The following is a 27337-nucleotide window of genomic DNA, read 5'->3' on the forward strand; positions in this document are numbered from 1 at the left end:
AGGGGACATGTTGAGGCTTTTCACGGTGTGGCATTCAGCCGAATCACACTGCGCTCTTTTAATTTTGAAGAGGACTGATAGCGTGTCGATATTGAGGATCATTTTCACGACAGAGCCGTCGTCAAAGGTTAATGTATTCACACACACAGAAGAGCAGCCGTCCAGGATACAGTATTGTCCTTACATGCGTACAGGGGATCTACATCTACCCCAGTGCATGTTTGTTTTTTTTTCCTCATGGGGATAATGATTAAATGCCTGCACTCTGGGGTTGTTTGTTTTGTTTGACTGAGTTTTGCTCACTTAATTTACTTTCTGCAGATTCATCTTTAAAATCAATTTCATAAACAAGATGAAGCCCACAAAGGGAGCACTTGCTCGTTGGCAGACAATAGAGCCCCATGCAAAACATGATGTGACCTATAGGAGACAGCACAGACTAACACAAGGGACAAGCACTGAAAAACACAGGACAGGTACCACTTTGAATATTAATACGTTAATAAAAAGTAGAGAATGACCTGAGGTAACAACTAGCTTTTTTGTCTGTGTGTCTGGTCCCTGGCTATGTGGATAATTAGTATAAAATACATATTTGACTTGTCCTACTCTAAATTCTCACAACTATTTCCAGTTTTTTTCCCCATTTTTATGTTTTAATTTGCATACAGTGGTCAAGCCAATTAATCAGGGCCACAGCTAACGATTGTTTTCATTATTGGTTAATCTGTGTGATTTTTCTTGAGTCACGGATGAATTCTTTTTTCTATAAGATGCTATAAATAGTTTTTTCCAACCAATAATCAAACCCCAATGATATTCAATTTACAATATGATGCCAACTAATCAACAAATTAATTAATCAACAAACTCAGCTGTTGTACAGAGATGACAGTTACATCTAATTAAGAACTCAAAAATAAAAATGAAATACTCAAAAATGAATAAATATCAATCTGTGCTTATAAGAACGGTTTGATATTTTGGGAAATATGCTTATTCACTTTCTTGCTGAGAGTTAGATGAGAAAAGTGATGGCACTCTCATATCTGGATGGTAAATATGAAGCTACTGCCAGCAGTCATTTAGCTTAGCTTAACATAAAGACTGGAAACAAGGGGAAACAGCTAGCCTGGCTCTATCCAAAGGTAACAAAATCCATACTACATAACTCCCTGGAAAACCACATCTTGTTATTTTGTTTGGATTAAACAAACGTGATGTTCCATGTTAATTAATAAGCTTTAAAGGTGCCAGTAGGCAGAGTTTAATTGCCCTTGGACAGAGCCAGGCTGGCTGTTTCTCCTTAAAAAGCCGCAGCTCCATATTTTATGAACACACACAAGAGTCATATCAATGTTCTCATCTAAGTCTTTGCAAGAAAGCAAATAAAGAGTATTTCCAAAATGTCAAATGATTGCTTTTAGATGGGTTTGGGGGGAATATCTAATACTGAGGGGTAGTCAGTATTCTTTGGATTTGCATGTTAGAGAAGCAAATTGGGAGTTCTCCACCCTTACTTTCACATTAACCTAGTTTTAGAGAAAACAAGGAAAGAGAAGGCAGCACAGAAGACAAATATAAAAAACTGACTTTAATTACACAGACTGCACTGGTACAGAGGGGAGACATGTGCAGCCTAATAGAAAGAAACTGCTGACACCTCGACAGAAAAACACCCAGAGGGAGAAAAGAGGATTGTGGTGGAGGGTTCATATTACATTACATTAGACTATCATGCAAAGATGTGACGTGTATGGTCACTTGTTTTGAGATTTAATGTGTCTCCTCTCCCATATCTTTTCATTATCACTTTTATTTTTTTGCCACGCTTTTGCCCAAGGAACAGCATGCATATTATCCCCCTTAAAATGAAATGTAATTATAGGCGCTATGCTCACTAAAGGCAAATAGATACAGGCGAAAAAGACTAATGTTGGATTAATGTTGCACCTAATATGCAAGTAATGAGACATTATTTAGTTGCTTCATAACCCTCTACACGTACTCAGTCTCCACTCTGTCACTCTCCATTGGACTCCTGATGAGCAGCAGCCACCACACAGACAGGGGATGAGTGGGAGTAACTAGGTCTGCCACTTCAACCCTTCCCGTGGTCCCTGAAGGTGTAACCTGGTTTATTCTGGGCTGGGCCAACTGTGCTCTTCTTCACCCATGCTGTTGCCATGCAAAGTGGCTGAGGGGCTGGGAGGCTTGTGAGGGGGAGCTGCTCTCTGCGTGGTGTCAATCATCACCAGTTTATACACGGATACCGTGGATATAAGACGTATTAACTTACCTTTACCTAGCTTTTTGACACTGATCAACACAAAAGACCCTTTGATGTCAAAGTAAAAACACATCTCTACAAAGTTATCTTAATTGATTACATATACAAAATATAAATATATTTTTATATTAGAAGTCACTCCTTAATAGTACACACTCACATAAATCTTAACACTGCTGCCAATGAGCCGTTCGCGAAATCTTGAAGCTACTGCTGCTAGCTCTCGAACTACAGTACTATATATAAAATGTTTGTGAAATGTTGTAAGATAATGCTTGGATGAACATATACTTTGACAAGCAACACCATGGCAAAACCAAGGTTCTAGCATTACCCTAAAGTCTAATATACTAGCATCTTGGGTTGATGTCCCAGTCCTGAACAAAGATTCTTCTAACGCAACCCATAAAATAACATAGTTAGCTAATGATGTCATACCGAGGGACCTCCCTCTGTGCCACCGTGTCACTGTCACAGGCGGCTCGTTTTTCTACCTTCTGTGCTTCTGATTCACACGAGTATAGAAACAATGCTCTTGTCATTGGAAATGACACTTGGTTAGTATTGTAGGTAGTAATCTAGTTAGCTGGAAATGGTAGTGATTGCAGCATACTGTATGTTAGAGCAAACAACAAAGACACTGATTAAACTCTCGCAGAGTATTGCGCAAACTACGGCCCCTTTCAAATCACTTTGGCACGTGAAGAAATCCAAAGCTTGACAGGGTTGCTTGGAAGGTATGATTGGGTAATCGCTTTTTCAGGGGAAGGCTTTTGCCAAATGGTCAACTGATTGCATCAAATACATCCCTATCTATGAAGTCAAGTCAGTATTATGGAATAACCTACATGGTGAAGACAAAAAAAACAAACACTCCAAGCAACAAAGGTGATTGGAAAGAAGAAGTCAAAAGTCACTGACCAGCCCTTCATGTACAGTTAAATCAATCACTAAGAAATGAAATCTGCCTAAAGACAGTCTTCCACAAAAACTGTGACTATCCTTGAGGAAGCCCAGTTAGGGAGGCTACAAGAGACCAATGATGACTGAAAGAGTTACCAGCTTCAGAGGCTGAGTATTGTGTGCATACAATAACAGTCGCCTGGGTTTATCTACTCCGATTCAGTGTTGTAAGACAATAGAAAATGAAAACTTCCAAGGGGTGAAAACTTTTTAGAGGGTAAAAGCAGCATCACATGGGAATCATTCCTCCAGCAGGTTGCACTTCTACCCTAGATGTCATCATGTCATTGATTAAGTAGGTCAGTTACTATTCTCCATGTATCATTTGATCATATGCTGTCATGGCTCATTTTGGAACCAACCTCTTCAATACTTACTCAATACTGGGAATACTTTCCCAGAGGTTGCTCTGAAAGGACATGTGATTAACCTGAACTGGAAAGGCATTTTAATTTGATGCAACTCTCTAGAGTCTGTGGCTTTCTGGTATGATAAACTAAGCTAAAGTACAGCGGATAAGTGCTACATGCCTCCCCGAGGGCACCGGTTGGCTCCTATTAAACACTTAACCAATGGTGTTTTATTGATTGGTGGTTATCTTGCTTCCACTTGGACCACTACTGTCTGAAACATCCGCACTGTATTTTAGATTTGAACGATTTAGTTGATGCTTCTATTGATCGCAGCTTGCAACGAGTGCAACTGCAGCATAAACACACTAAGTAACCACTATAAAATCTATAGTCCTTAACAATCTGCATAGGCCAGAGAAAGAGCACCAACGCTGTAGGTGCAAATCTAGGAATAATCAAACATGAAGTACTAAGTTAAGAAACACAAGTTTTTTGGGGGGAAATATGTGAAGATATAATGGGAAAAGTCAACAGATATGTTAATGAAAATACAAATGTAATAATAGAGCTAATTTATATTCTACAGCCAAATTCAAAAAGCAGTATGTTTGATGTAGCTCTGAGTCTGGTTTATCTTTATTAATTTCTGTATTTACATGGAGATTGCAGTGCATGCACGAATGTAATTATCATTTCAAAGCCACAATTGTCACATAAAACAGCCCTGAATAATCTGTAAACTCTTCATTAAGCATATCCTGATCACTTTAGCTTTTGTTTGTGTTTGTTTCTTTATTAGCAGGCTACATCTGGCCGGTCTCGGTGCATTGATTTAGGCCCATTCATTTTCATGAATTGAGTTTCACAGCTAATACACCTGTTCCAATACATCTTAATTTGTCACCTGGGTCTGTCCTCCCCCTCCCCTCCTTCCGTCGTACAGTCTTTCAGAAATGCTTTGCTGACTGTCAGCTTTGGTGTTTGCTGCTGTTATCCCACAGCGTTAGCTTTCACAGTTTAAATAGCTTTAGCGACAGCCGGGTGTCGCTCCGTCTGTCACACTGGGAAGAGAGACAGCGTCTGGGTTTAGAGTGCTTTACCTTTTCTGGTTGAAAATCTTCCTCTTTATTTCTGTCAACATGCTTCTTATCAGGACATAGCAGCTCTCAAGTGAGAGTGACACTGATTTGTAGACTTGTACATCTAAGAATTGACTGACTGACACTGTGGCCTTTTTTTATGCATTATGGATTACATTGATCAAGGTTCATTTGCATTACAGCTGCCTTTTGTTCATCACAATGACACTGTGAGTCGTGTCTTGTAAGGAGGCACAAATTGATCTATTGTCTGCTTAATATTTCCTTACACCTGACGGATGATTATTAGAAAATCACTGCTCTGCTTGATAGACTTTGCTTCATTTCCAAATAGCCTTGAAGGTGTTAGACCTACATAGATGCACTAATGCTGCCTGTTCTCTCCTGACATATTTTAGGAAAGACTCTCAGATATTTGACTGCGTTGCATTTCTCTGTTACTTTCAGATTTGTCCAAGCCTCTGTGCTCCCAACACGTGCTGCGCTCCTCCAAGCCTGAAATTAAACTTTTGTTTTTAGCTGTCACAAACGGGGGAAAAAATACTGTTTCATGCAAACTGTCAACTACAATGAACCATTGTTGCTTTGTTTTGATAATCTCAGTTGTGAATACACAGCATAAATTGACAGAATAGTGCTTTGTGCTTCATCATGCATGTAGTTCTGAATGGTTCAGCATCACTTTGAAAAATCAGTCGACTGTTATGTTCTTCAAACAAGGATTTCTTTGTTGTGAAATACCCCTGACTTCTATTTTTAATGCATTAAGTCCCTGTGTGTCTGTGTGTCTGGTTGCTATCGGGAATGTCCCTGACAACGGAGAAGGAAGTAACTTGTTTAATAGTGGCAATTGCCGTGGAAACCGGTGAGGGATGCAGCACATCAAACATTTAGCAGTTTCCCGCCGCTCGTTATGTCACCAGCCTCCCTTCATTTCTTACATAATATGTGTTGTTAGCTTCTATCTGGAAAAAATAAATGATACCAGAAGGTCCTTCTGGAAAATGAAACCTTATTTCGTCATCATATTAATCATGTTATCTGTGTAATATTAGAAAAGATGAGTTGTTGGCGGAGAATAAGCAGACAGTTGTTGTCTTGGCGATTCAAACACGTGTGTCTGTAGGTGGGAAGATTTCCTCTGTGCTGCTTGAGATCTCAAAATAACTTCAGCGTTTGATTGTGTTGTCGATGTTAATTCACCTTCTCCCATGGGCTTTTTCCTGTACAGAGCTGTCATTTAACACGTCACAGGCAAAAGGGGAGGGAGTCAGGAAAACACCCACTTCCAGTTTGGAATAAGAAATTCAATTTCGAGCCCCATCTGACAGCACATTATTATCTTTGTAATTATCAGTCGCTGAATTTTACACCCGACATGGCACTGTAATTACATTTTATTTCTTGTTGAAAAATGATTCTTGATTAAATTAAAAAAAGTGAATATTTTCTTATTCACACGTGAAACAAAGGTGAGGTCTGACATGCTCTCAAAGAGTTTGTGAGATATTAATGATCATAAATACTTGCACACGTCTATTTTTATAATCCCTGTATAGAAACAGCATTGGAGGAGAAAACTGAAAATTGCAGGATGTAATGGACGCTAGTGTTTGTGCACCCCGCATTGTCCGATGTGTCAATGAGCATCGGTCGCACCAAGATGTTTGCTGTCATTGTCCAACATCTTGGGGCAAATTAATGGGATGCTGTGGTGCATGACAAAGTGTTGATTCACACCATTAGATCCCATCTTATCACAGTGGCATTCTCACACATACTCTCACACAGTAGTATGCATGACTGCACACACACACACACACACACACACACACACACACACACACACAGAGGAAATAGCTCTGATCAAATCTGCAGGATTCATCCCCCAGAGATCATCGGTGAGGTGGACTTTCATTTTTGCGAGTTTAGCCAACAAGATGCATGGATTTATCTCTCCAGCTGAGAGAAGGTGTCATTTATATTCCAGGCGTTGCATCTACACACTGCTTTCTGACCCCCTGAGCCTCACCATCCTTCAGAGGTCTAGACCAACCATTGAATTATAGGACTGATAGGGACTCTGTACCGTGGGTTGCCTAGCAACCCGTATTGAGTGAGGCGGGAGGCTTGCTGATAGGGAGATTACCAGGGCCCCTGATAAAGTCCTTCCTGCCATGAACGGCTGCTTATCGTGGTGCTGTCAGAGGAAAAATGTCAGCTATTAGCTCCCTCAAAACAGGAAGTTAGAGGTACAGAGACATTGCGGGTGCCACACACAATTCCAGCGTTTTATCTGGGTGGGTAGACCTCATCTTTAATCACCAGGACCACGAGCATGTGCTGGAAAATTTGTTTGTTTTTGTTGTATATTTCTCACTTTGAGCTATCAAAAACACATCCCTCGTGAACCTGCTTTCATCGTTTTGCTCTTTTCTTTTCCTGTAGACGGAGTGTTTGGAAGGTGCCAGGAGTTGGCCGGTGCAGACCTGTACACATACGATATTTCTTCCTCTGCTCTGCAACGCCTCAGGATCCTCCTACAGAAACTGGCTCACAGAGGTACACACAGCCTGGTTGCCCGTCCGTCTCTGTCCGAGTGTCTTTCTTTTTTCTGTTCGGCAGCCTTTATCAGTCATGTACAGGGCTTACAGCAAATGGTTGTCCGCTGCCATCGCATGAAGCAAGCCAAATAAGTCAAGCTGTCTCCCTGGCTGGCATAGCACAACACCACTGAGCTAGAACAGGTCATTTGACTCATATTGGGCCATTGTTTTGCCATCATCGCCTAACTCCTGCAGCCAATCTAATTGGCTTGTATGCTGGTAGGACATTTAGAGCTAATTTTGTGGCTGAGTAACTGTGAGGTGTGCAAGCTAAACACATCAGACAGTCTCTCCTACTCAATCAATGGCAGCAGCTAATGCGCTTGTTATAATGGGTTACACCTTTAGGGGAGATGGCACATCTACAAAAATCATGTCTTTATGGCAGAAGTAACTATGTCGCTCATTATGAATGAAGTGAAAGTAGGAAGGGAAGAATTAGTGGTTGTAGCTTCCCAACCTGGAGCCACGTTGAGTTTCTCATCAACTCATCTCACCAATTAAATCAGGTTTCGTACTGGCTGTGGTGAGTTGAGCCTCCTCATGCTGATGGTTGCTACAGCGTGAACCGCAGATAGAAGTGACGGGAGCCTCCAAGCAGTGGGCTGTTATCGACTCATTTGCTGTAACAGCTAAACAAATGGTTCTGGCTTGGCTTTTGTCTCCTCAAGAAACTTCAGCAAAGGTATCTTCTCCCCATCAGCAATTCAGTAAGAAATCATCTAGACTGTCATGTATGTTGGAATATGTGACCCAAATGCTTTATTTCATCGGCCTGTAATTTCTTAATAACTTCCTAGGAATTTTCCAAGAAAGAAATATACAATTTGGTACTAATGATGGGTGAAATTGTGCAGACACAGTGTTCAGTTTTCTAATTTATTACATTACAATTGTGTAATCTAGAAAGTATGTGCACATCAGGTCAGCTGAGCATGCAGAGTAACAACTCAACATATATTAAGATCCTCCAATAAAAAAAAAAAAAAAAAAAATACATGAATATTTTCTTGGGATTTCAGGAAGTAGTCAGCAATGTAAAGTCTTGTAAACTCAATTAACTAAATCCTAGACAAGTCTATATTTCCCTTAGCATTAGTAACAGCTCTTCCAGGGAATCATCCTAGGAAACTATTAGGAAATTTGTAGGGAATTAGAGACTGGCAAAAATAGTATTACCACGCTAATACATAAAATGTCCTTGTGAGGAAGGTATTTTTTTTTCCAACCTTTTTTCTCCACACATTTAGCAGCTGTAACTGCAGTTGTGATCCACCAGGGGGCAGTAGACACCTTTAACACACACCGTGACCACAAACCTCAGCCCTCCAAACCTAATTGGCTTTGCAGGCCACTCCGAGCTTAATATCTTTTAACAGGCGTGAACCAGTGTTGAAAATCATTAAGAGTAAGCAGTCGGCCAGAGGAAATCAAAAAAAAAAAAATGGAAAAAAATTTCAGTGATGAATATTAAGCCAGGCGAGACCAGACATTTATTCTAATTACTGCTTAGAAATAAACAAGTGAGAGTGAGGAGGATGAGAAGAGATTCAGTGTGTAATTTTTTCCTGCTCTGTTTTAAGAGGTGTTAAATCCTTTAGATGCTTTTCATCATGAGACTTGTTCTCTGACCTTGTGTTTTTAGACACCCGTTTACAGATGCCGCAGACATGACATCATCACTTTGAATCATTTTCCCCTTCTCTGTCTTGTAGAATCGCATCCACAGACACAGAGCATTATCTACGCATGATTCCACAATGCGCTGCTACTGCTCGGTGGCACGTTATTCTTATCAGCGCAACAGCAATTGAAGTGTCATCTTTGAGACATGTGGGACCCTCTTTTTTTGAGGCCAGACAGGGTTATAGAGACCATTGTACTGTAACCTAAATTGAAGAGATGAAGGGGAGGAAAAAACGGGGAGGAACATCAATGGAATCGATTTACAATCCTCTTTATCTTGCATCAGAGATGCAGGTAGAAGTCACACAATCTCTGCCTACTGCACAACACCAATGTCATTCAGATCAATAGAAACTGACCCTTGTACAAAAGGGCTTGGGTTGTCTGGACGTGTCCGCTTTTGCAGAGCACATTGTCTGGTATTAAATTTTCAGCACAATACCTTTTGAATGCAAGACACTGTCATCCAACTGCAAATGACTTTTATATTACACAGCAACCAGAGCCAAGCAACTTTAGTATTCACTGTGTGCAGCCACAGTGTGTCTACACATTTCATAGCCAGGCTGCTGTCATATTGCTCTGGAATCATTATGGCTCTGCTAAATGTGTGTGTCTTGTTTGTGCAGACTGTGGCTGTATGGAGATACACACATGAGCTACCTCAGTAACTGCAGTAAATTGATTTAATGTACAATGTATTAAAATGATGGAGCATTTAATTGACTGTTCTCTAAACCCCTCCCCTGAGCTGTGATTGTCCAATCATAGCTTAGCAACTGTAACTAAGCACATCGAGTCTGTCAATCTGTGGATTCTCCACATGTCGAAGCAGTGTGCATGGGTTAAGAGCTGCACTCTGCATTTAAAGAGTTTTTTTTGGGGGGGAGGGGGTCTTTTCTTAGCATTTGCAAAAACTTAGAACTCACCTGTAAGCTTCAATTATCTTACTACCTATAGTAGTAACCTAGCTTTATCATTTCCAAAGGCAAAGGGCATATCATTAACTTCAGTACAGCATTTTGTGGGGTTACAGTTTACATTACTGGTTTCAATGTTAGGACATCCACCTTGTGGGAGCTAAGATGCTACTCTATCAGTGATTAAAGTAACAAGTAGCCCTGTCTCTTTACTTGATTTCAGGAAGTTTACACTCCAGCAGCCTCAGCCAGACTTGTGTTAGATAGCGCTACGTTTGCCCAACTCATCAATTATTCCTCATCCTAAAATCCTTTTCTCTTGTAAAAGTGAAACATGCTGTTTGAACATAAGAACAATCAGCATGAATCCAACCACTGTGTTGCCTGTCCCAAGTTTTATTTTTCCACAGTAGGCTTCCACACCATCCAAGGGCTTTGTCAGAGTGGATAACATTTTAATTACATTTTTATTTATAATACAGTACTAAAGTGTCAGTGTCGCCAGATTGAGCTGTTTTATGCCTTGTTAGGCTACTTTTTACTTAATTGGATGGGTATAAAATTTTTGTGTTAGGCTCCTTTCAGTTTTGTTTAGCCAAGTTGCACCAATGAAAGCACTTTGGTCAGCTGTTTGCTGTTTTTAAACATGCTCTATAAATAAAGTTGAATTGAATTGTTAGGCTGTATTCCATAATAAATTGGCACCTCCTCTTCTCCAACTATTTTTTTATATTCTCCAGTAGGCTCAGCTCGACACACAATGACTCATAACTGATGACCATGAAAATCAAATGTAATTTCACTTTATTACAACTAAGCTGACTTTTTCTTTTTCTTATTCCAATTATTATTTTGTCGATGCTCTAGGGAAAAAAAAGAACTTACAATCTTTATTTGAGTGGACAAAACTGAAATGTGAAGCCTGCATTTTGTTACCATATGTGCATTTGAAATTTTAAGCTAACTGTTTCAAATTTTACTCCAAACTTAGAATGGTAAACCTGCCACCTCTATTACATATATGCAGAATGTGCTGTGCTAGCGCGCAAAGCTTCATAGTTGTTGCAACAACTAACGGGGAAAGATGAAGATTTATGTCATATTTATGCCGTCAAGCTCGTAAGATCATAAAGAATCATGTCAAACTGCAACAATGGTGTTGTTGATGCACCACGTTAAACTATAGTAACCTGCAGTCGATTGACCTCCTGACCCTGTGCAGAGCAGTAGGTACTCTCATAGTACAGACAAGTCAAGTAAGATAATGCATTGTGACATTTGCATTAGCTCCATTGACAGGAATCGTCAGCCAGGGAGAATCAGTGACCATAAACTGACATCACGTCACTCCGGTGCTGCTGAAAGCACATGTTACTCATGGTTATAGTTCACCTCATGCACAAACATGTTTTCTTTGACAGACAAGCAACAAAAACTATTGTTGTTCCTCCTCATATTCTCCTCTGTCTGTTCCTTGACAACCTTGCTAGATGGTACTGGAGAGAACAGAGATACTGACACACTAACATGCTGTGCGAAAACCTGAGATGTTATGAGGAAAACAAGCGAGCTCTTATTGAATCATTTGCTGTGGGTCCAGGTCTGTGACAGGGGCATTTCAAAGAAACCTGCTGCAGATTTCCTTCAATAAACACACAGACAAATAGTCTTATATGTCCTTGCAGATGTCCAACAATTGCATTGCAGAAATGGCAATATGAAATCACTCCAATAGAGGTGGCCACTGACATGGTAATACATAGTAGCCTGGTCCTTAGATGACCTTCACGGCACTCAACAGAGAATATAATAACATCCTGTTAAACCTCACTGACCGCTGTTGGGGGGGGGGGGGGGGGGGGGGGGGTGTCAGTCATTACAGACTCATGCTGTGCAACTGCACAGTGTTTAAACCCACATCACTTTATTTCAACTTCTAGTAGAGCTCCTAAAATTTCCAAAGATACAAAATTTGTTTGGCTGAATTTCCGGAAATTTATAAAATGATGCACAAAACGTCTAGACTGTTTTTTTTTTTAAGAAATGGCACAGCCAGAAATTTTTGGTTTAAATATTCCACTTACTGTAGTTTGATCATTATACAATATAACGTCAGTGAAGAGCTGGAACAACTAGCTAAGGGTAAAAAGGGTAAAACTATATGTTAAAAGGATAAAAACAGCATTTCTTAACATATTTGATGAAATTATTGACTTTAACTTCTTTCAGAAAATAGAATGACACTTAAAATTGTATTTAAATTGTTGGCTCTACTGCACTGTTGCTTTAATTTTCTGTGTCATATTTGGATTGACACATTTCATTTTGACTAATTAGGCAGAACTTAGTACTAAATTATTCACACTCTGTTCCATTAATGCCTTTAAAATCAGTTGGTGGACAGAAATAAAGGAAAGGGGAAAATCTGCATTTCAAAAACACCAGATGAAACAACAAGACATGTAGACAGGATCCCATCTAATAGGCTTTGAATATTTAGGAGGCCCCCTCTCTCTCGCTCTCTCGCTGTAACACAGGAAACAGACAGAAGGCCAACAGAAATATCTTGCTTGTTTGAAAGCTGTTGTGTTAATGGCAAGCCGTTAATTAACCGAGGCATTTGCCTGAGACGGCGTGCTATCCTTAACAGGCAACAACCGGCAGCACTTGGTGATGGAACCTGCTCTTTCTCTGGACTTAGAGATGAATTTGCATGACATTTAGCTCCTCAGTGCCAGGATAATCAGCTGAGAGGTTGATTGAGAGGAATCCAACCGTAAAGGCCCCGCCACTTTTCTTCCTGACTTTTTTCTTTCACAAAATGGCTCATTTTGATTCTGTAATTTGCGCCAGCATACCTTTTCCCTCAAGTGTGCCCATCGCAGACACACAAAACATGGTGTGTATGGAAATGAGTGCATCCCCCAGGAGATGGAGGGGATAGAGGTGTCACAGTCAATGAAGCTAGCCTTATCGCGTTGTGGCACCATCACATGTTTACTCTGAACCCATTTAACCAGCTGCAGTTAACCACAGGTACCATATGGATCCTTCGGGGGCTGAGGCCAGACCTGCTTTCCCCATCACGAACGATGATAGCATAAATGATCATCAGCGTGCCTATATATAGCAAAAATACCCCACATTGGGTAAGCCATGGGTAGTTAACTGTCATTGTTGTACGGATGGATGGCTGAGCTGCGTTCCAGAACAGTGACAACATACGCTGCTTTGTGCTCCATTCAGCGCTGCCAAGAATGACTGGAGGCATCTGTAGCTGCTCTGCATTGCTCAGATCCTCATCTGGTGCTTATGAATATCTATGAGAATACCCAGTGTCTATGGGTGAGAAACCAGGCTAATGAAGACATTCTGCGGTGTTGATACTTTCATTTTTTCATACATTCCTACCCAGGCTGTTAGTTTATTGCTATTAAATATGTCCACATCATTAAGAGCAGCATTGTTTCTTAAGATGAGTTTGGTAAAAGGTTAGGTATGTGGCAGCTAGGAATATAAGCCTGCGCCATAGCATAATTACTTCCATAATTACTTTAATGCTTCCAGCATTAAAAAATGCGTCTGCAGGATGGAAGTGTCATCAGTGAACATCTTGGCTCCTTAAAAAAAAGTATAATATCTTTGGTATTTCTATGCTCTTTGCCGATGGAATGCTGTGCCTCTTGGCTCACTGGGAATGGGGCCATGTTTTGGGTATCTTTTTTGCTTGGGTAGCTCCATCTGGTCCTGGCACCACCACGCTTTGCCCCTGCCCAGGAGTTCTGCATCCCAACTATGTGTTGGCAATTAGCAGAGATGTTGGCAAGGCGTCAGGCTGCAGTGTGACATTCTCCCTGGGCTTGTTGACTGGTTGTGCTGTGTGTGTGTGTGTGTGTGTGTGTGTGTGTGTGTGTGTGTGTGTGTGTGTGTGTATACATGTGTCCGTACATGTGTGCATAAGTGTGCATGTGCAGTCGTGGCTTCCTTTTTGTGTGTCGCAATTGAAGACCTCCTCTACTCTACCATTCTGATTCATCCTTGCTGTTCTGTTTTGTACTGTTCGTTTACTCTGCAACGCTGCGAGAGCTACAGAATAAACATTTACCCCAAAGTAGAGACAACGGATAGCCTCTGTTTACTGTGATACTATGCCAAAGAATCGTTTCTACCAGTATTTACAACCTGGTAGATGATGAATTGTTTGTAATTTCGTCTTTTTCCACTTCCTTTTTATTGATATATTTCAAGCTAAATCAGTATGTTGACATGGACAACCCAATACTTGTACAGGAACAGGCTCTTTCAGTGATATATGTTACATTTTATGGCTACATATACTCTATATAGAACTTTTCCCCCAGTATTTTAAATGTCAACATTATAGTTTTAAGTAAAGGTCAATTTCTCCTTTTGTGGAGTACTTGTCTGCACACCTCTCTGTGTGAAGGCTTAAGGACTGAAACAATTGAAATTTGATAAGTTTTTCCAGGATTTTGCCCAGATATCATATAACAAAAGAGTAATCAAGTTCTTTTCCATATATTACTTTAGCGATCTCTTGCCAAAATGAAAAAAATTAAGGGACAGGCTCAGAAAATATGAAAATGGTCAGCCATTTTTAACTGCACTGCCTCCAGGAGAACTCCTTTATATAAATTTCAATTTTAGAGTAAAAAAAAAAGACCTTGAGATGGTCTTATTCTGACTTTCTCATATATTATTCGGATTATCCTCACTTAACTTTAGGCTCTATTTCCTCTCCCATCTCTGTTTGACATGGATGGTAGAGTCGTTCTTGGAGTTCTGTAGTCCATTTTATGTCTTTAATCTTACGTTCATCAATGAATATGTTGACCAAATAATATTCACTATCATCCTGCTTGCAGCTTGTTTAATATCTTTGCCTGACTTGGAGATATCTGAAGAAATCTGTTTATCTAGAGTTTCAATCTGACGTCTTTTCTTCCAGGTTTAACCTGGCAGGACGACATCACTCAGCAGGTCATCTCTAGAGAGCTCTCCAAACTGAGGAATGTTCCGCTTCGCCATCAAGCCACACCTCCGAGCCCCCCTGACCGCCTGACCGCCTACAGCAGCTCCAGGGACGTGAAACTGAGGCCTGCGCAGGCAGAGCTGAGCAGAAACCTTCATCAGTACCTGACAGGTCTGGGCTTCCTGCCGCAGGCTGAGGTAGTTGGACAACTAGGAGTCCAACGAGAGGGAGCTCAGGAAGTTCAGGTAAGAGTCTTTCACACTGTTGACTTGGCGCAAATCAGCAAATTTGCAAATCAGACAAAGAATTAAGAGACAACCTAAAGACTTCCTCAGTTCTTCAGGAGGACCACTATGCAACTTGTGGTAAAACAGTTGTATGATGTCTTCTGTGACTCCGGAAGGAGCTCTCTAAAGTTTTACAGAAGAACCCTTTTGATACCATAACTTAGGTTTGAGACTTTTTACCACAGGGCCTCTTACAAACTGGAGATGTATGGTTTAAAAGACAAGAGCAGTTGGGCAGCAGGGTTTCAGATGAAAACTTTATCCGGTTTCCTCATCATTGGCCAAATGTTGCTGGAATCCACCTCTGATACCAAAAAAACGGAACTATGTATAACACAAAACAGCTGGGAGGAATGGTAATATTCAAGGAATGCCCATAAGTCTTACTTAAAATCTTGTCTTTGGGATCTGATATAACCAATCGACCCTGGAGTGAATATGTCAATTTCTCCATTGCCCATATTTGGTGAACTGTCTGTTCAGTCCTCAGTCAAGGGAGCTTGGGGCTTTAACTGTTTGCGATTTATGACTTTTTTTACATGCAGTTTTCATAAGGATTCTATTTTTTGAGTTTATCTCCTGTGGGCTATACATAGATACAGGACATCAGATCTAAAATGGATATAGATTCTTATTACCTACTCTAAAGTCCGGCGGACGTTCTCCCGGTAGGTGGTGAGGACAGGCCAAGACCAAAAGATATGATAATGATTTGCATTTTTGGCCTGGCATCGCCTCCAACACTCCGAGGTGGTAGTTTTGTGTCGCTCTAACCAAATTCTTCTAAAAAAAACTCCCTCCAAATAAGGTAACTGGTAGTTTTCCACGGTGTTTGGCAAATAATCTGCCACTTCTCCTCAGAGAGAACCTGATTACTTTCTCGATCCTATTTCTACTTTACATAGAGTGCCCTTTTTTGATATGAAAGGCAGTTGCATATCCTGAAAATAATTTTGGTGTTGTATTCAGAGTTGTGGGCCCGTATAAAAATTTTCATTATGGATAAATAAAATTAATGTGTTTTATGACTAAATTTATCTCTGGTAGGAAGTAACATTAAATTGTTGGAATAACCGCTAAAGAAACTTATTGTATTTAATGTCATAATCAAATCATTTGCGTATAGAGATACAGTAGCATTTAGGTGAAGGGTTGAGGCTATACATATGGTCCATACTGCATAAGTAAACAAACAATAAAAATCACATTTTCTCCGGCTAAATTATGGAAGGGCCTCTTCCTATTCTTTTTGAAAGAGCCAGTATCTGTCTTTTGCTGGGGTTGCCCTCTCGTCCCTGCTTTGCTTTTGTTTCTTGCTCTCTGTCTTTCACCCCCTCTCCCGCTGAGCAGGGACCCTTTTACACAAAGATCTTCCATCACCTCTTTACATTATTCAATCCTCATATTTAGGGTGGAACCCCAGCTTTGTGTGAAATGTGCTCAGCATCCTTCATAGCCGAGCTGCTTCCTGCTGCTGTGTCAGTGCAGCCATAATGCAAAGTTGAAGAGTTCAGGACCTTCCTTATTGATGAGATGAGGTCCTTTGTTGTGTAGTGTGATGGAAAAAGGCAAAGATGGTTAGCATGAATGGCAGAGCACACCCGTCTCGCTGTGCTAATGCCATTATGGCCTCTCAGTATGCCGGGCTTGGAAAGACTGACATTTTCTCTATATACATTTGAAGGACAGAAAATGGCACCAAGGGAGATAGCTAGTATTAGTGCACCAGCGACATGGATAATAATGCTGCTCAGTGGATCGGATATACTGTATGCTCAATTGAAGCGTGGGCTCTTATGATTCAGACAAGAAGATTTCTCTTCCTCAGAGAGAAGAAAGGACAAAAACACACATTTTGGTGCCAGCTACAGCGCCAAATGGTTAAAAGGCTTCTAAATACCTCTGCACCAGTGCATTGTAATGTAATAGTGTGTCAAATAGAAACTCATATGGCTAACTTTGAAATCAGATGACTCATAATTTTTTCTTTTTAGATAAGGGATTGCCGCTACTTCCCTGACAGAGTGGATATGCTTTTAAAGTTTGTTGTGTGTTGTGGAAATGCATGAAATTACTCTTTGAGTGACACTATCTCATCTATGATTTCCATAATGCAATTTCCAAGGGCAGTTGTCTTTGATCTGGAATCCCTATTCATATCCTGTCCTGTCTAGTCGAGCCCAGGTTGTCTCTCTTTTTATACTAAAGCCTGTCACAACAATGCTGACCCAGTGCAACCCGTTTAATGTTCTCATGGTGGGGAAAAAAAAAAAAAAAAAAAAACTATTGCAGGGTTGAATATTTATCATATGAATGTTGTCACTTCAGCTTTGCAGAAATGAACAAAACAAGACTAAGAGTCTACAGCCATACTAGCAACTCTGTGAGGGAGTACTACGGCACACCAAGTCTTTCAGCTACCTGTAAATGCTAATGTCAGGAGGCTAACATGTTCACAGTGGCAATTCTAACCCACTATCGTTTAGAAGGCTCTGTATAGTGTTTACCACATTAGCATTCAGCATGTCATACAGCTGGGGCTGGTAGGAATGTCATAAGTTTTGCAGGCATTTTGGCCAAAGGATCAAAATTGACATAGTTGCACATATAAAAAAATGCTATTGCAGTTCATTATAAGACAGGACAGGACAAGGATATATTGTCTGGCACTAGAGCTGTAACTAATGATTAGTTTCATTGTCAATTAATGTGCAGATTATTTGTAAATTAATTAATCATCTGTAAAATGTGAGAAACTAGTAAAATACAATACAATACAATCTTCTACAGTCGAAGATGATGTCATTAAATTGCTTATTTAATTATATCCAATCCTCCAAAATCTCAAGATCTTCAATTTGCTATGACATAAGACAAAGTAAAGCAGCAAATCTTTACAAACAAGGACATTAAGCAAAAATTGTGCCCAATAGGATTGTGCCAATCCACCCAGTAGGCGCTTACTAGATAACTGAAAAATTGAGCTGCTGGTGGCACTAGAGGAATAATCAGGGGATCATCAAAGTCAGTAGGATTCATCTTCTGTGGCCATAAATGTCTGTGCAAAATTTTAGTCCATCCAGTAGTTGTTGATATATTTCAGTCTGGACCAAAGTGGTGGAGAAACTGTCAGACCTCCATTGTATGGACTCAAATTAGAGTCAAAAAGACTCTGAGGTTGTAAAGTGACATTCACAAATCATTCCAAATAGGTTTAATTATATTCTATGATTTGATGTAGAAAATATTGGTAGAAAGAGCCCATGTTGTCGTTCATCTTGAAAATTTACTGCACCTTTCAGGACCTGTGGTGGAGATTGAGTTAATGGAACCACGTACACGTGGCTTTGTGATTACACTGTCATTGTCCAATCAGATTCAGTTGTAAAAACAGGGTTAAAATTCATACTTGTAGCTTCAGTGTTACACACTGTGTGAGAACTTTCAGTTTTACACACATTTTTCTGCTTTGTATCTGTACACAGATGTTCACAAAAGCACTTTTTTCACAGTGTCTTTGTGTAACCTCAGATTTTATTCACACAATCCTTTAAGTCTACAAATGTAAATCTTTTCAACATTTGTACAGACTTTGATTTCTCATGCAGATTTATTTTACAGGTTCATAAAGGTCGATTTGCAGGCTTTAGGAATTATTTGTAAGCTCAAATTCTTTTTGACCCCTAATTTGATCCCATATTATTGCCATTAGTATAATGGCTACTAGCATAGCTGCTAGCATGGCTTTGACATATTAGCAAATGTGCTAAATGTACTAAATGTACTAAATGTACTAAATGTGCTAAATGTGCTAAATGTGCATGTTTTGTGAAAGAATGAAGACGTCAAGTCTGATGGTGTTTCGGAGCCCAGTCGGCCAAAACCCCAGCAGGGATGGAAGGAAACCACTCTCTACAGCCTTCAGAAAGGAGCTGGCCAACCTCCTCTTACCAAAGTCTTTACCCAGAGTGGAGAGGGCAGGCACCCCAAGCTCAGTACAACCTTCTCAAACCGAGACCCAGGAAGGAGCAAGCTGCTCTCCAGCCATCTGGAACGGCTTCTTGCCGGGGCACCAGGCACTCAGCTGGGCACCCCAGGTGGAGAGGCTCCCCGGCCCAAAGGAAAGCTCCACTACCTTAGCTACATCCGGCCATCTCCGAGTGAACATGCAAAGCCAAAGTCTCAGGTGGCTTTTGGCTCCAAAACCCAGAGGCCTAATCTAGACAGACTGCCCTTCAAGGCCGGTTCAAACCGTCTGACTGCCAAAGAGCCTCTTAGTGTAATGGATGGTAAGATCAGCTTTTAAATAGCTTGTTGTAGATATTTCACACTCTTGCTTTTATATTTGCACCACAGTTGTTTATTTTTCAGCTTTTTGTTTTGGACAATTTGTGTTTTTATTTTAATACATTTAAATGCATTTAAAAAAAAATTGTCATTCTTCTCTTATTCTCGTCCAGAGCGATTCATCCAGAAAGTTGTGAACCAGCTGGGAAGGCACAGCATCAACATGGAAGCTTTAATGGGCAACGACCTGGACCAGCTGGCTGAGGTCATCACAGGAGCTCTGCAGGAGGTCGATGAGGAGCAGCCCGCGGTTGGGGCCCAGCCAGGACTGGGAGCTGCTGACTCCAGGGGGGACACGGAGGGTAACAGGGAGCCACTGGCAGCCATGCAGCTGAATCAAGACCAGGACCTGAAATCAGACAAAGGACAGGATCCAAACCAGAAAGACTCAATTAGAATAAAACAGCAAGGTGGGTGTGTAAAAGAGAATAAAAGCTGGCAACATTGGAAGTACCTGTGTTTATTTTCTGTCATAGATATAACAGTATGAGGCATTGTAATTTATAAATGTCCCAATAATGCTTTGTTTATATAATCCTCATAGATGCTGCTGCCAAATGTATTTTTGAGTCATTTCATTTTGAGGCATGACTGCTTTCTTTGCTAAATACAAAAGAAAACTTCACACAATCTGCTCACATACATTGTGTTTGTTTCCAGGCCAACAAATAGACGCTGCAGACAAAGAGCCTGTTGACAAGGTGAATTTAAAATTACTCTGCTCAACCAACAAATTGGTTTCTCAGGGAGTGAGGCATGTCCAAACTTGGGCTTAATTCACTTTTCAATGCTACTTCAAATAAGGATGATTTCAAAGTTGTGTAGACTAACATTTACTCTGTAATTCTTCGAACCTGAAAGCAAACCGACAACTGCTGGATCTTAGAAAATTCCTTGTTGTCTAACTTCAGTGTTTCCATTAAATGGAACTTTAAACATAAAATTAATTAAAATAGTTTTGTATAATGCCATGTATTTTTTTGTTCAACTTTTAAACTTTAAAAGGGAAAGTTTGGACACTGAATGTAGCCTTTATTAATTTCTAACGAAAAACGAGGACATTAGCCCTTGAACCAACACTCAGACACAAAAACGTCAGTGAATACAACACAAATACCTTTTCAATCAATGACATTTCGAATATTTTAAGTCTCTATTGAAGGTAGTAATTCATTTTTCCTCAGAATGTAATTAAATTTATTCTAAGTGGAAACTAAAAGTACTATATAGGATAAATAAAGTAGAAAACTCCTTCGGTATTCTAAGGAGAAATCTTTGATTCAACACAGCATGCAGCCTTCTTCTCCAAGCTGCTGGACTACCTCGACCTGGAGCCCTTCGGTGATGCTCCAGAGGGCAACAGCGGACCACCGGCTCCCCTCCAGAAAATGGTTGGACTGGAGAACGTCCAGAGCCGGACGACTCAGGGTCAAGTTCCCGTAACCCACCGCTGGGAGGAGAAGACCATGGCCATGCCTGCAAAGGAAGGCTCCACCCTGCGGTTAACTGGTGGCGCCGAGGGCCCAGACGCACAGGTGGACTCAGAGATTGAGAGGTGGATGCAGGGGATTCAGGCCCCGGCGGGGAAGAAGCAGCTGGAGGAGCCACAGAAGAAGGACATGAGAGTCAAAACTCAGCTGGTCCATGTGGGGGTGAAGGAGTTTTCCAGCAGAGGGAAGGACAGACACTTTGGCTACATTATCACCGGCACAGAGTGAGTATGAATCACATTATTCTAGTTAGCTAGCTAATGCCAACAATATTACATATTAATACGACAGTGATTCAGATTGTCATGTCATTTCTAAACCATAATATTCAGAATCAATTTCAAGAATCAAGAAAGTTTACATAAATGGGAAATTTTAGTTGAGCTTATGAAAAATAAGATTATGATTTAAGAATTAGACAATACATGTCTCAAAATATATGAATTACAACTAATAGATACAAATAATGATTATTATCTAAAAATAATTACTCTTATCTTTTGAATATAGGCTGCTTCCATTTAAATACGTTAATGTAAATTAATTAAAAGGAGTCAGACTATTAATCATGAATGATCAGGTGCCTTTTATGTGGATTTTAAGACATTTTATTCTATAAATGTTTGTGTTGTTTGGTCTTTGTTCTCCTGTTGAGCTGTGTGTATTTGTGTAGCTGCCAACTGGGGGACTTTACAGACTAACTTAGGATATACATGCTGTTCTATGGGACATTGGTCAATGCTAAATAAATATAACTGCGGAAAAAAAACCGCAATGCTTCTGGTTTTTATAGTATGAGATAGAGAGACACGCTGAAGCAGCTGTTCAGGGCAACGTTATAGATGAGACTTGTATGTCTGTGAACTGCATTTATATTAAGTGTAGCTCTGCTTTATACTGTTGTGACGTTAAGTACATTAGTCTACTGTATGTCAATAACCTCTGCTACCTTAGTCACTGTACTCAAAAACCTACAGTATATGCAAAAAGCATCACCGACAACCTTGTAAAAGCCACTCTCTCATAAGTGGTTATTATGTCGTTCATAGATGCTTCATATAATAGTTTATTGCTCCACTCGCCAGTTGTGAGCTGTACTGTTGGAGCTGTTTCAAAGCATTCACTTTACATACCTTAATACCAAGCATATGTCTGCTTTGTTCAGTCACTTAAAACTGCCTTTAAGAGACGCAATTTCTGTCAAAACCACCCACATATTCACGTCTTTATGGAAAAGGATACAGTAGTTTGAAATCCTTAGTGTGTGCTGCACCTGATTACAATAGCAGGGATGATAAGTCCCTCAGTGTGTGGGTATTACTGCGCTGTATTACAGCTTTAATGATGATACTTTGTCAGGAAGGGTAGCCAAGTTCCCTCTCTCTCCTTCTCACTCACCTCTCACTCAACTCAGGCTCAGCAAAGATAAGTTCCTATCGACTGTGTCTTCGCCCCTGGCCCTCTCTCAAATCCCTTTATGGCGTTATCAAGTCCAGTGTCAGTGGGTTGTCCTTCAGCTGTTCAAGAGACGTAGGCTCATAAAGCTCCGATGTGTACAATCTTCTTCACCCTATTGCCACATGTATAGAAACGCAGATTAAGATGTAAACACACAATATAAGCGGGTATGTGCCAGGGGAAAGAAATGGGTCACCTTCTGAGTGAAGTATCTTCACGTCCTCGTCCGTGTCTATGCTCAGCCCACCTAGCGGAAACCTATAGTTGGCCTATAGAGGTGTCTGCATTTGCTGCAGACCTCATGATTGCATGGTTGTTATCCCCAGCTGCTTCGCACCCTGCAGTGAGGCTACGCAAACCTGCTTATCTGACAGCTCCTGACATTGTGGTGGTGGTAGTGGGGGGTTTGGGGAATAGAGGAGAGGTGGGATGCTGTGTGTGTGTGTTGGTGTGTGTGTGTGTGTGTGTGTGTGTGGAGGGGGAAGTCGAAAGGAATGGATAGAAGAAAGAGAGACAGAGAGAAACCCAAGGGGAAAAGTGCTAGCATCAACAACCAAGTCACTCCTGGAGCTCTCCAGTTGCTAGAATTACCGCAGAGGGATGCAAACGTGTCTGGAATTGCTTGGGTGAATCTTTAACTTTCAAAAAGTGGAGAAAAAAAGAACCACCCACTCTCTCAAAGGTGGAGTGAATCAGCCACTCATGCACAGTACACTGTTTTGTGTTCTGTTAGAGAAAAGCTATTGTGATGTGGTTTCAAATTCAAGGTAAACAAGATATCTCAGCATAATGTTTTACTAGAATATATCTTAATATCTAACTCATAATGCGACTGGTTCCCAATTCATCTCACGTCCCTCTGCTTTGGAGTGGTGAGAAAAATTCGAACACTGTCGGATTAAGATCCATGACTTTTCGGTGCATGTCACCTTGCAGTCACTTGGCAGTCTCGGCGGTTCCAGGTTAAGCTGTCAGCAATAAAGTAGCTTTCTGTGTGTGTTTGTGTGTATGCCCTTCTCATTTCCTCCATCCAGCGCGTTGGCCTGCAGATTGCCTTTGTTTGGTCTATTTCCTTGGCGATTTACTCTCTGAGTGAGAGAGCAGCCGTGGACTGAGCTGAGATGAGGCATGGCTTTATCAGACCACCATTACACTTCACCTCCATTCCATTTGCACCTTATTATTCTCATCTCGCCGTGAGGGCGCGTGCGTGGCCTTGTGTTTGTGTAGTCTGCGTTATCATGTTTTACTTTGGGCATATGTGTGTGCGACAGAAAGAAAGTGAATGTAGGCGAAGAAAAAGAAAGATGAGAGGAGGAAAGGGGGAGAAAGACGCGTCCATATGATACAGCCATTACACCTCATGCAGGTTCCATTTGCACCTTATTGTTTGTCTCATTGCTGGAAAAAAGCAGGTGATTTACCAAGCCTGAAGAGGCAGCTGATCCCTTTTCCCTTGGCACGGCGCTTTGTGTGTTTGTTTGTGTTTGTGTGTGCCTGTGTGTCTGTCTGCGGGTGTGTACATGTGTGCGGTACATCCTTTCAGACAACCGTAGCTTTTGCTTGTGTGCAATGACCCATTTGTGGGTATGAATTGTGGCTGTACCTCCCTAAAAAAAAAAAAATAAAAAAATAGCATTTTAATGCCTGAATGGCTGCATGTATCTTGTATGGGTATGGAGCTCCAATGATGACATGATGCCCAGCTGTCTGTGTGTTTCTCCCCCAGCTCCCTCACCACTGACCAAGGCTTGGACCTCATGGAGCGGCTGACGCAGAGGGTGAACCTCCACGCCGCAGACCTCACCCAGCTCTCGTATGTACAGACAAACCTCCTGTGCACACCCACTTTTCTCACAAATAATGATTTACCTTACAGTTTACAAGACATACATCACATAAAGAATAATTGGCCACATGTAAAGCATTTGAAACCGTTTTGTTTTGTGCCTTTGAGCTCGGGAAAACAGAGTGAAAGTTGTCCAGACACTGCAAGCACTGTTTGTGTGAAAATGCTGTGCCACACTGCCAGAGACTGTAGGCGTTTGTTGTTTTGCTGACCTTTTGGAGTGTTTGACTTCTTTCAGGGAGAGAAATCAGGCCTAATTACCTCCAGACACATACTGATGTCTCCATTGTATTCAAAACACTGCCTTGCCACTACTGTCGCTGTATGCCTTGTCAAAAAGAGAGGAAGAGAGAGAAAGGAAAGTAACAGTAGATAAAGAGAGAGAAAGTAGTCCAGCAGGAGGCAGTTAATATATTAATGAGCGGGCGAACTGTCCTTGAACCAAGGCTGGTTTGTGCTTGTACCATGGTTCTGCTGTACATTTGGTGTCAGACCATGTAGGAGGCAGAGGAGATGTGTTCGCCTAAGATCTGACAAGCCTTTCAAGATGCTCCTGCAGGAGAAGTGAAGGCTGGGTGGTTCAGAAACACCCGCAGCATATGAACACCAAAGCCAGTGCGCTGCAGTCTGCGGCTGCACTGCAACTGTAGACACAGACTATTCTGGCTTGGATAATAGCTACTGAGAGGGGAGACTGTCAGATAGTGTTCTGTATCTAGTGTTCAACATTGAAAATACGCTCAGTGACCTCAAAATAAAGGCAGCCAAGGAGACGCTCTGATCTCAATCCTTAAATCCAACCTCCACATTTAGTTTTGATGAGCAAGAACACCAGGATATGTCATCATGCCGGCACTGATTGAGTTAATCTTGTTATTCCACCTGTCATTTCACATCACTCAACTGATGCACATAATGAGTAATGTCGTTATCTGGATGCTGATGAATAGCAAGTGACAATATTGCACCGTACAATTATGTGGTGGCAGTTGTATTCAGATCCTGTAGTCAAGGAAAAGTAGCAACAATGCAGTTTACAAATCCAACATCAAAACTTTATCAACGTAATGACACAGAAGTGATGCATAACTGTGAAACAAACTTCATTACATTGACATGAATTTGCTATATACTGAGTTTAACCAGTTCACCCAGCCTTACTTAATGCAGTTTTGCAGAAACAATTTGTGTCAAAATTAGTCCTCCTTTTTGGAGTCAGAATCTTAACACACAGACACAATACACATAGATTTAGAGTAAATGTGACTTAAACTTTCAAGTACACCATTATCTCAGATGTCCATCATGAATAGCCATTAATAATTCTGCTTAGAAATCATAGAAAAAGATGCTCCTTCTGTCCCCAGAACCTGCCTGAGAATCATCATGTTTTAAAGTTTGCTACAGTGTCAAAATAATTCAGTGATAGTTGTCTCTACATCCATGGGTACATTACAAACAGGAACTACTTATAGCTAATTCGGCATGGTGGCAGTTTGCCAAAAGGTTGGGCCCACAGTGTCAGACTTTGAAAACCCCTGCATTACGTTTATAAAATCTGAATCTAGCTGCTTTAGGTGTTTCCACTGCTGTATATATTCTTGATCACAGTGGATTAAAGCTATTAAGTCAATGCAGAATCCATCGTCATTTGCCTCAAATAAAGCTTCCAGACTGTGTTACACCTCATATTGATAACAGTATTCTATACAGAAGACAAATGCAGAAAATATCCTCTTTGTCAGGCTTGTTTATCCCCGTTCTCTTTCCTTTTACAAAGTAATGAAAGCGCATTCATGTAGAAATAGCCGAGACGGAAGACGTGACGCAAGCCCATTGTGCCTCTTGCTGTGCGACCACGGCAGGTGAGTGTTTGAAAGCCTCTGTCTGAATATGAGGCGGCTCGAGTACGAGAGCTGGGTCAGAGCGCGCCGCCCCGCTTCGGGGGCCGCTCTCTCTCACTCGCTCTGATGGGCCCTGATAGGAAGACAGGAGAAAAGATACAGGCAGGCAGAGAATTTCAGACAGAGAGAGTGAGACGAGGAGCATGAAGGTTTGGATGTTGTTGAGATTTTCAGATGCAGAACACAATTATGTTTGAGCTTGCTACTACAGTAATCAGCACAAAATATTCCCTTTTCTAAAGAGATCTGAAATTGTAGTTCTGGATGATGATGGGCTGGGGGTAATATGTGCCCTTTTTCGGATGACGTAAGTGTTTTACTCGCCAGAAACACTAGGGGGAGTGGGACACACGCTCACAAGTCCATCCTCACACACAGTCTGTGCAGGCACACAAACACACACTCACACACGCACCCTGCCAATATCCCGCCAACCAGTCTCCACATACACACTCATCATGTCCCACCAGCAGAGCTAATATGAAGTCCAGGCTTACACATTCGATAACACAGGAGGCAGTGTGAAGTCCTCCAGATAACTTATCTATCTTATAACTGCATCTCCCCACTGTGGCAGTGTTTTTCCCCTTCGTATATTTAAATAGGGTTAGTGCAGCTTGGGAAAAAAATATCACGTCAGTTCAATTTGAGATGCATTGAGATCTCTGACAGTAAACCTTCGGTCAGGGAGAATGGAGGCAGGGGTAAAGATTGTGGAAATATTGACATTTACGAGAGCAAACAGAGCCCAGGTGAAGGCATTAGAGAAGGACATATTTCTTCCAGAGCCGAGTATGTGTGTATTTGTGTGTGATCATTTTCACAAATGCACTGGTGCATGGTTGGGTCCGTCTGTCTGGCAGTATTGGCTCATATATTGCCCCTGGCTGTGCGAGTGTCACCAGCTCTGTAGCGGACTGACTGATGGTGAGTGGGTCTGGGTCACAGCATTCTGGTAGTCTGATGAATCTCCCTCTCTGTCACACAGTCTGGCAGGTAGTACACTAAAAATGTATGTACACTTTCCAGGACATAACAGTGCAGACATGATGACGTACTGAAATGGTTTGATGATTTAAGGCTTTTGGAAA

The 27337-nt window shown here is 41.1% G+C and overlaps 1 protein-coding gene across 1 annotated transcript in view; it reads left to right on the top strand.

The window, feature by feature from the left end:
- The window catches only part of ptprn2 (protein tyrosine phosphatase receptor type N2), a 123642-nt gene that overhangs the window by 15069 nt on the left and 81236 nt on the right, over positions 1–27337 (top strand). Inside the window, exons 3-9 of the mRNA XM_071484999.1 lie at positions 7155–7268; positions 14888–15156; positions 19034–19487; positions 19659–19955; positions 20206–20246; positions 20835–21259; positions 24223–24309. Of these exons, the coding sequence (XP_071341100.1) occupies positions 7155–7268; positions 14888–15156; positions 19034–19487; positions 19659–19955; positions 20206–20246; positions 20835–21259; positions 24223–24309 (1687 nt within the window). The remainder of the gene's footprint in view (positions 1–7154; positions 7269–14887; positions 15157–19033; positions 19488–19658; positions 19956–20205; positions 20247–20834; positions 21260–24222; positions 24310–27337) is intronic.

The sequence above is a fragment of the Trachinotus anak genome, unplaced genomic scaffold (genome assembly GCF_046630095.1).
Source record: "Trachinotus anak isolate AG129_WGS33_773 ecotype Australia unplaced genomic scaffold, CSIRO_AGI_Tana_v1 ptg000009l, whole genome shotgun sequence".
Taxonomy (NCBI): Eukaryota; Metazoa; Chordata; class Actinopteri; order Carangiformes; family Carangidae; genus Trachinotus; species Trachinotus anak.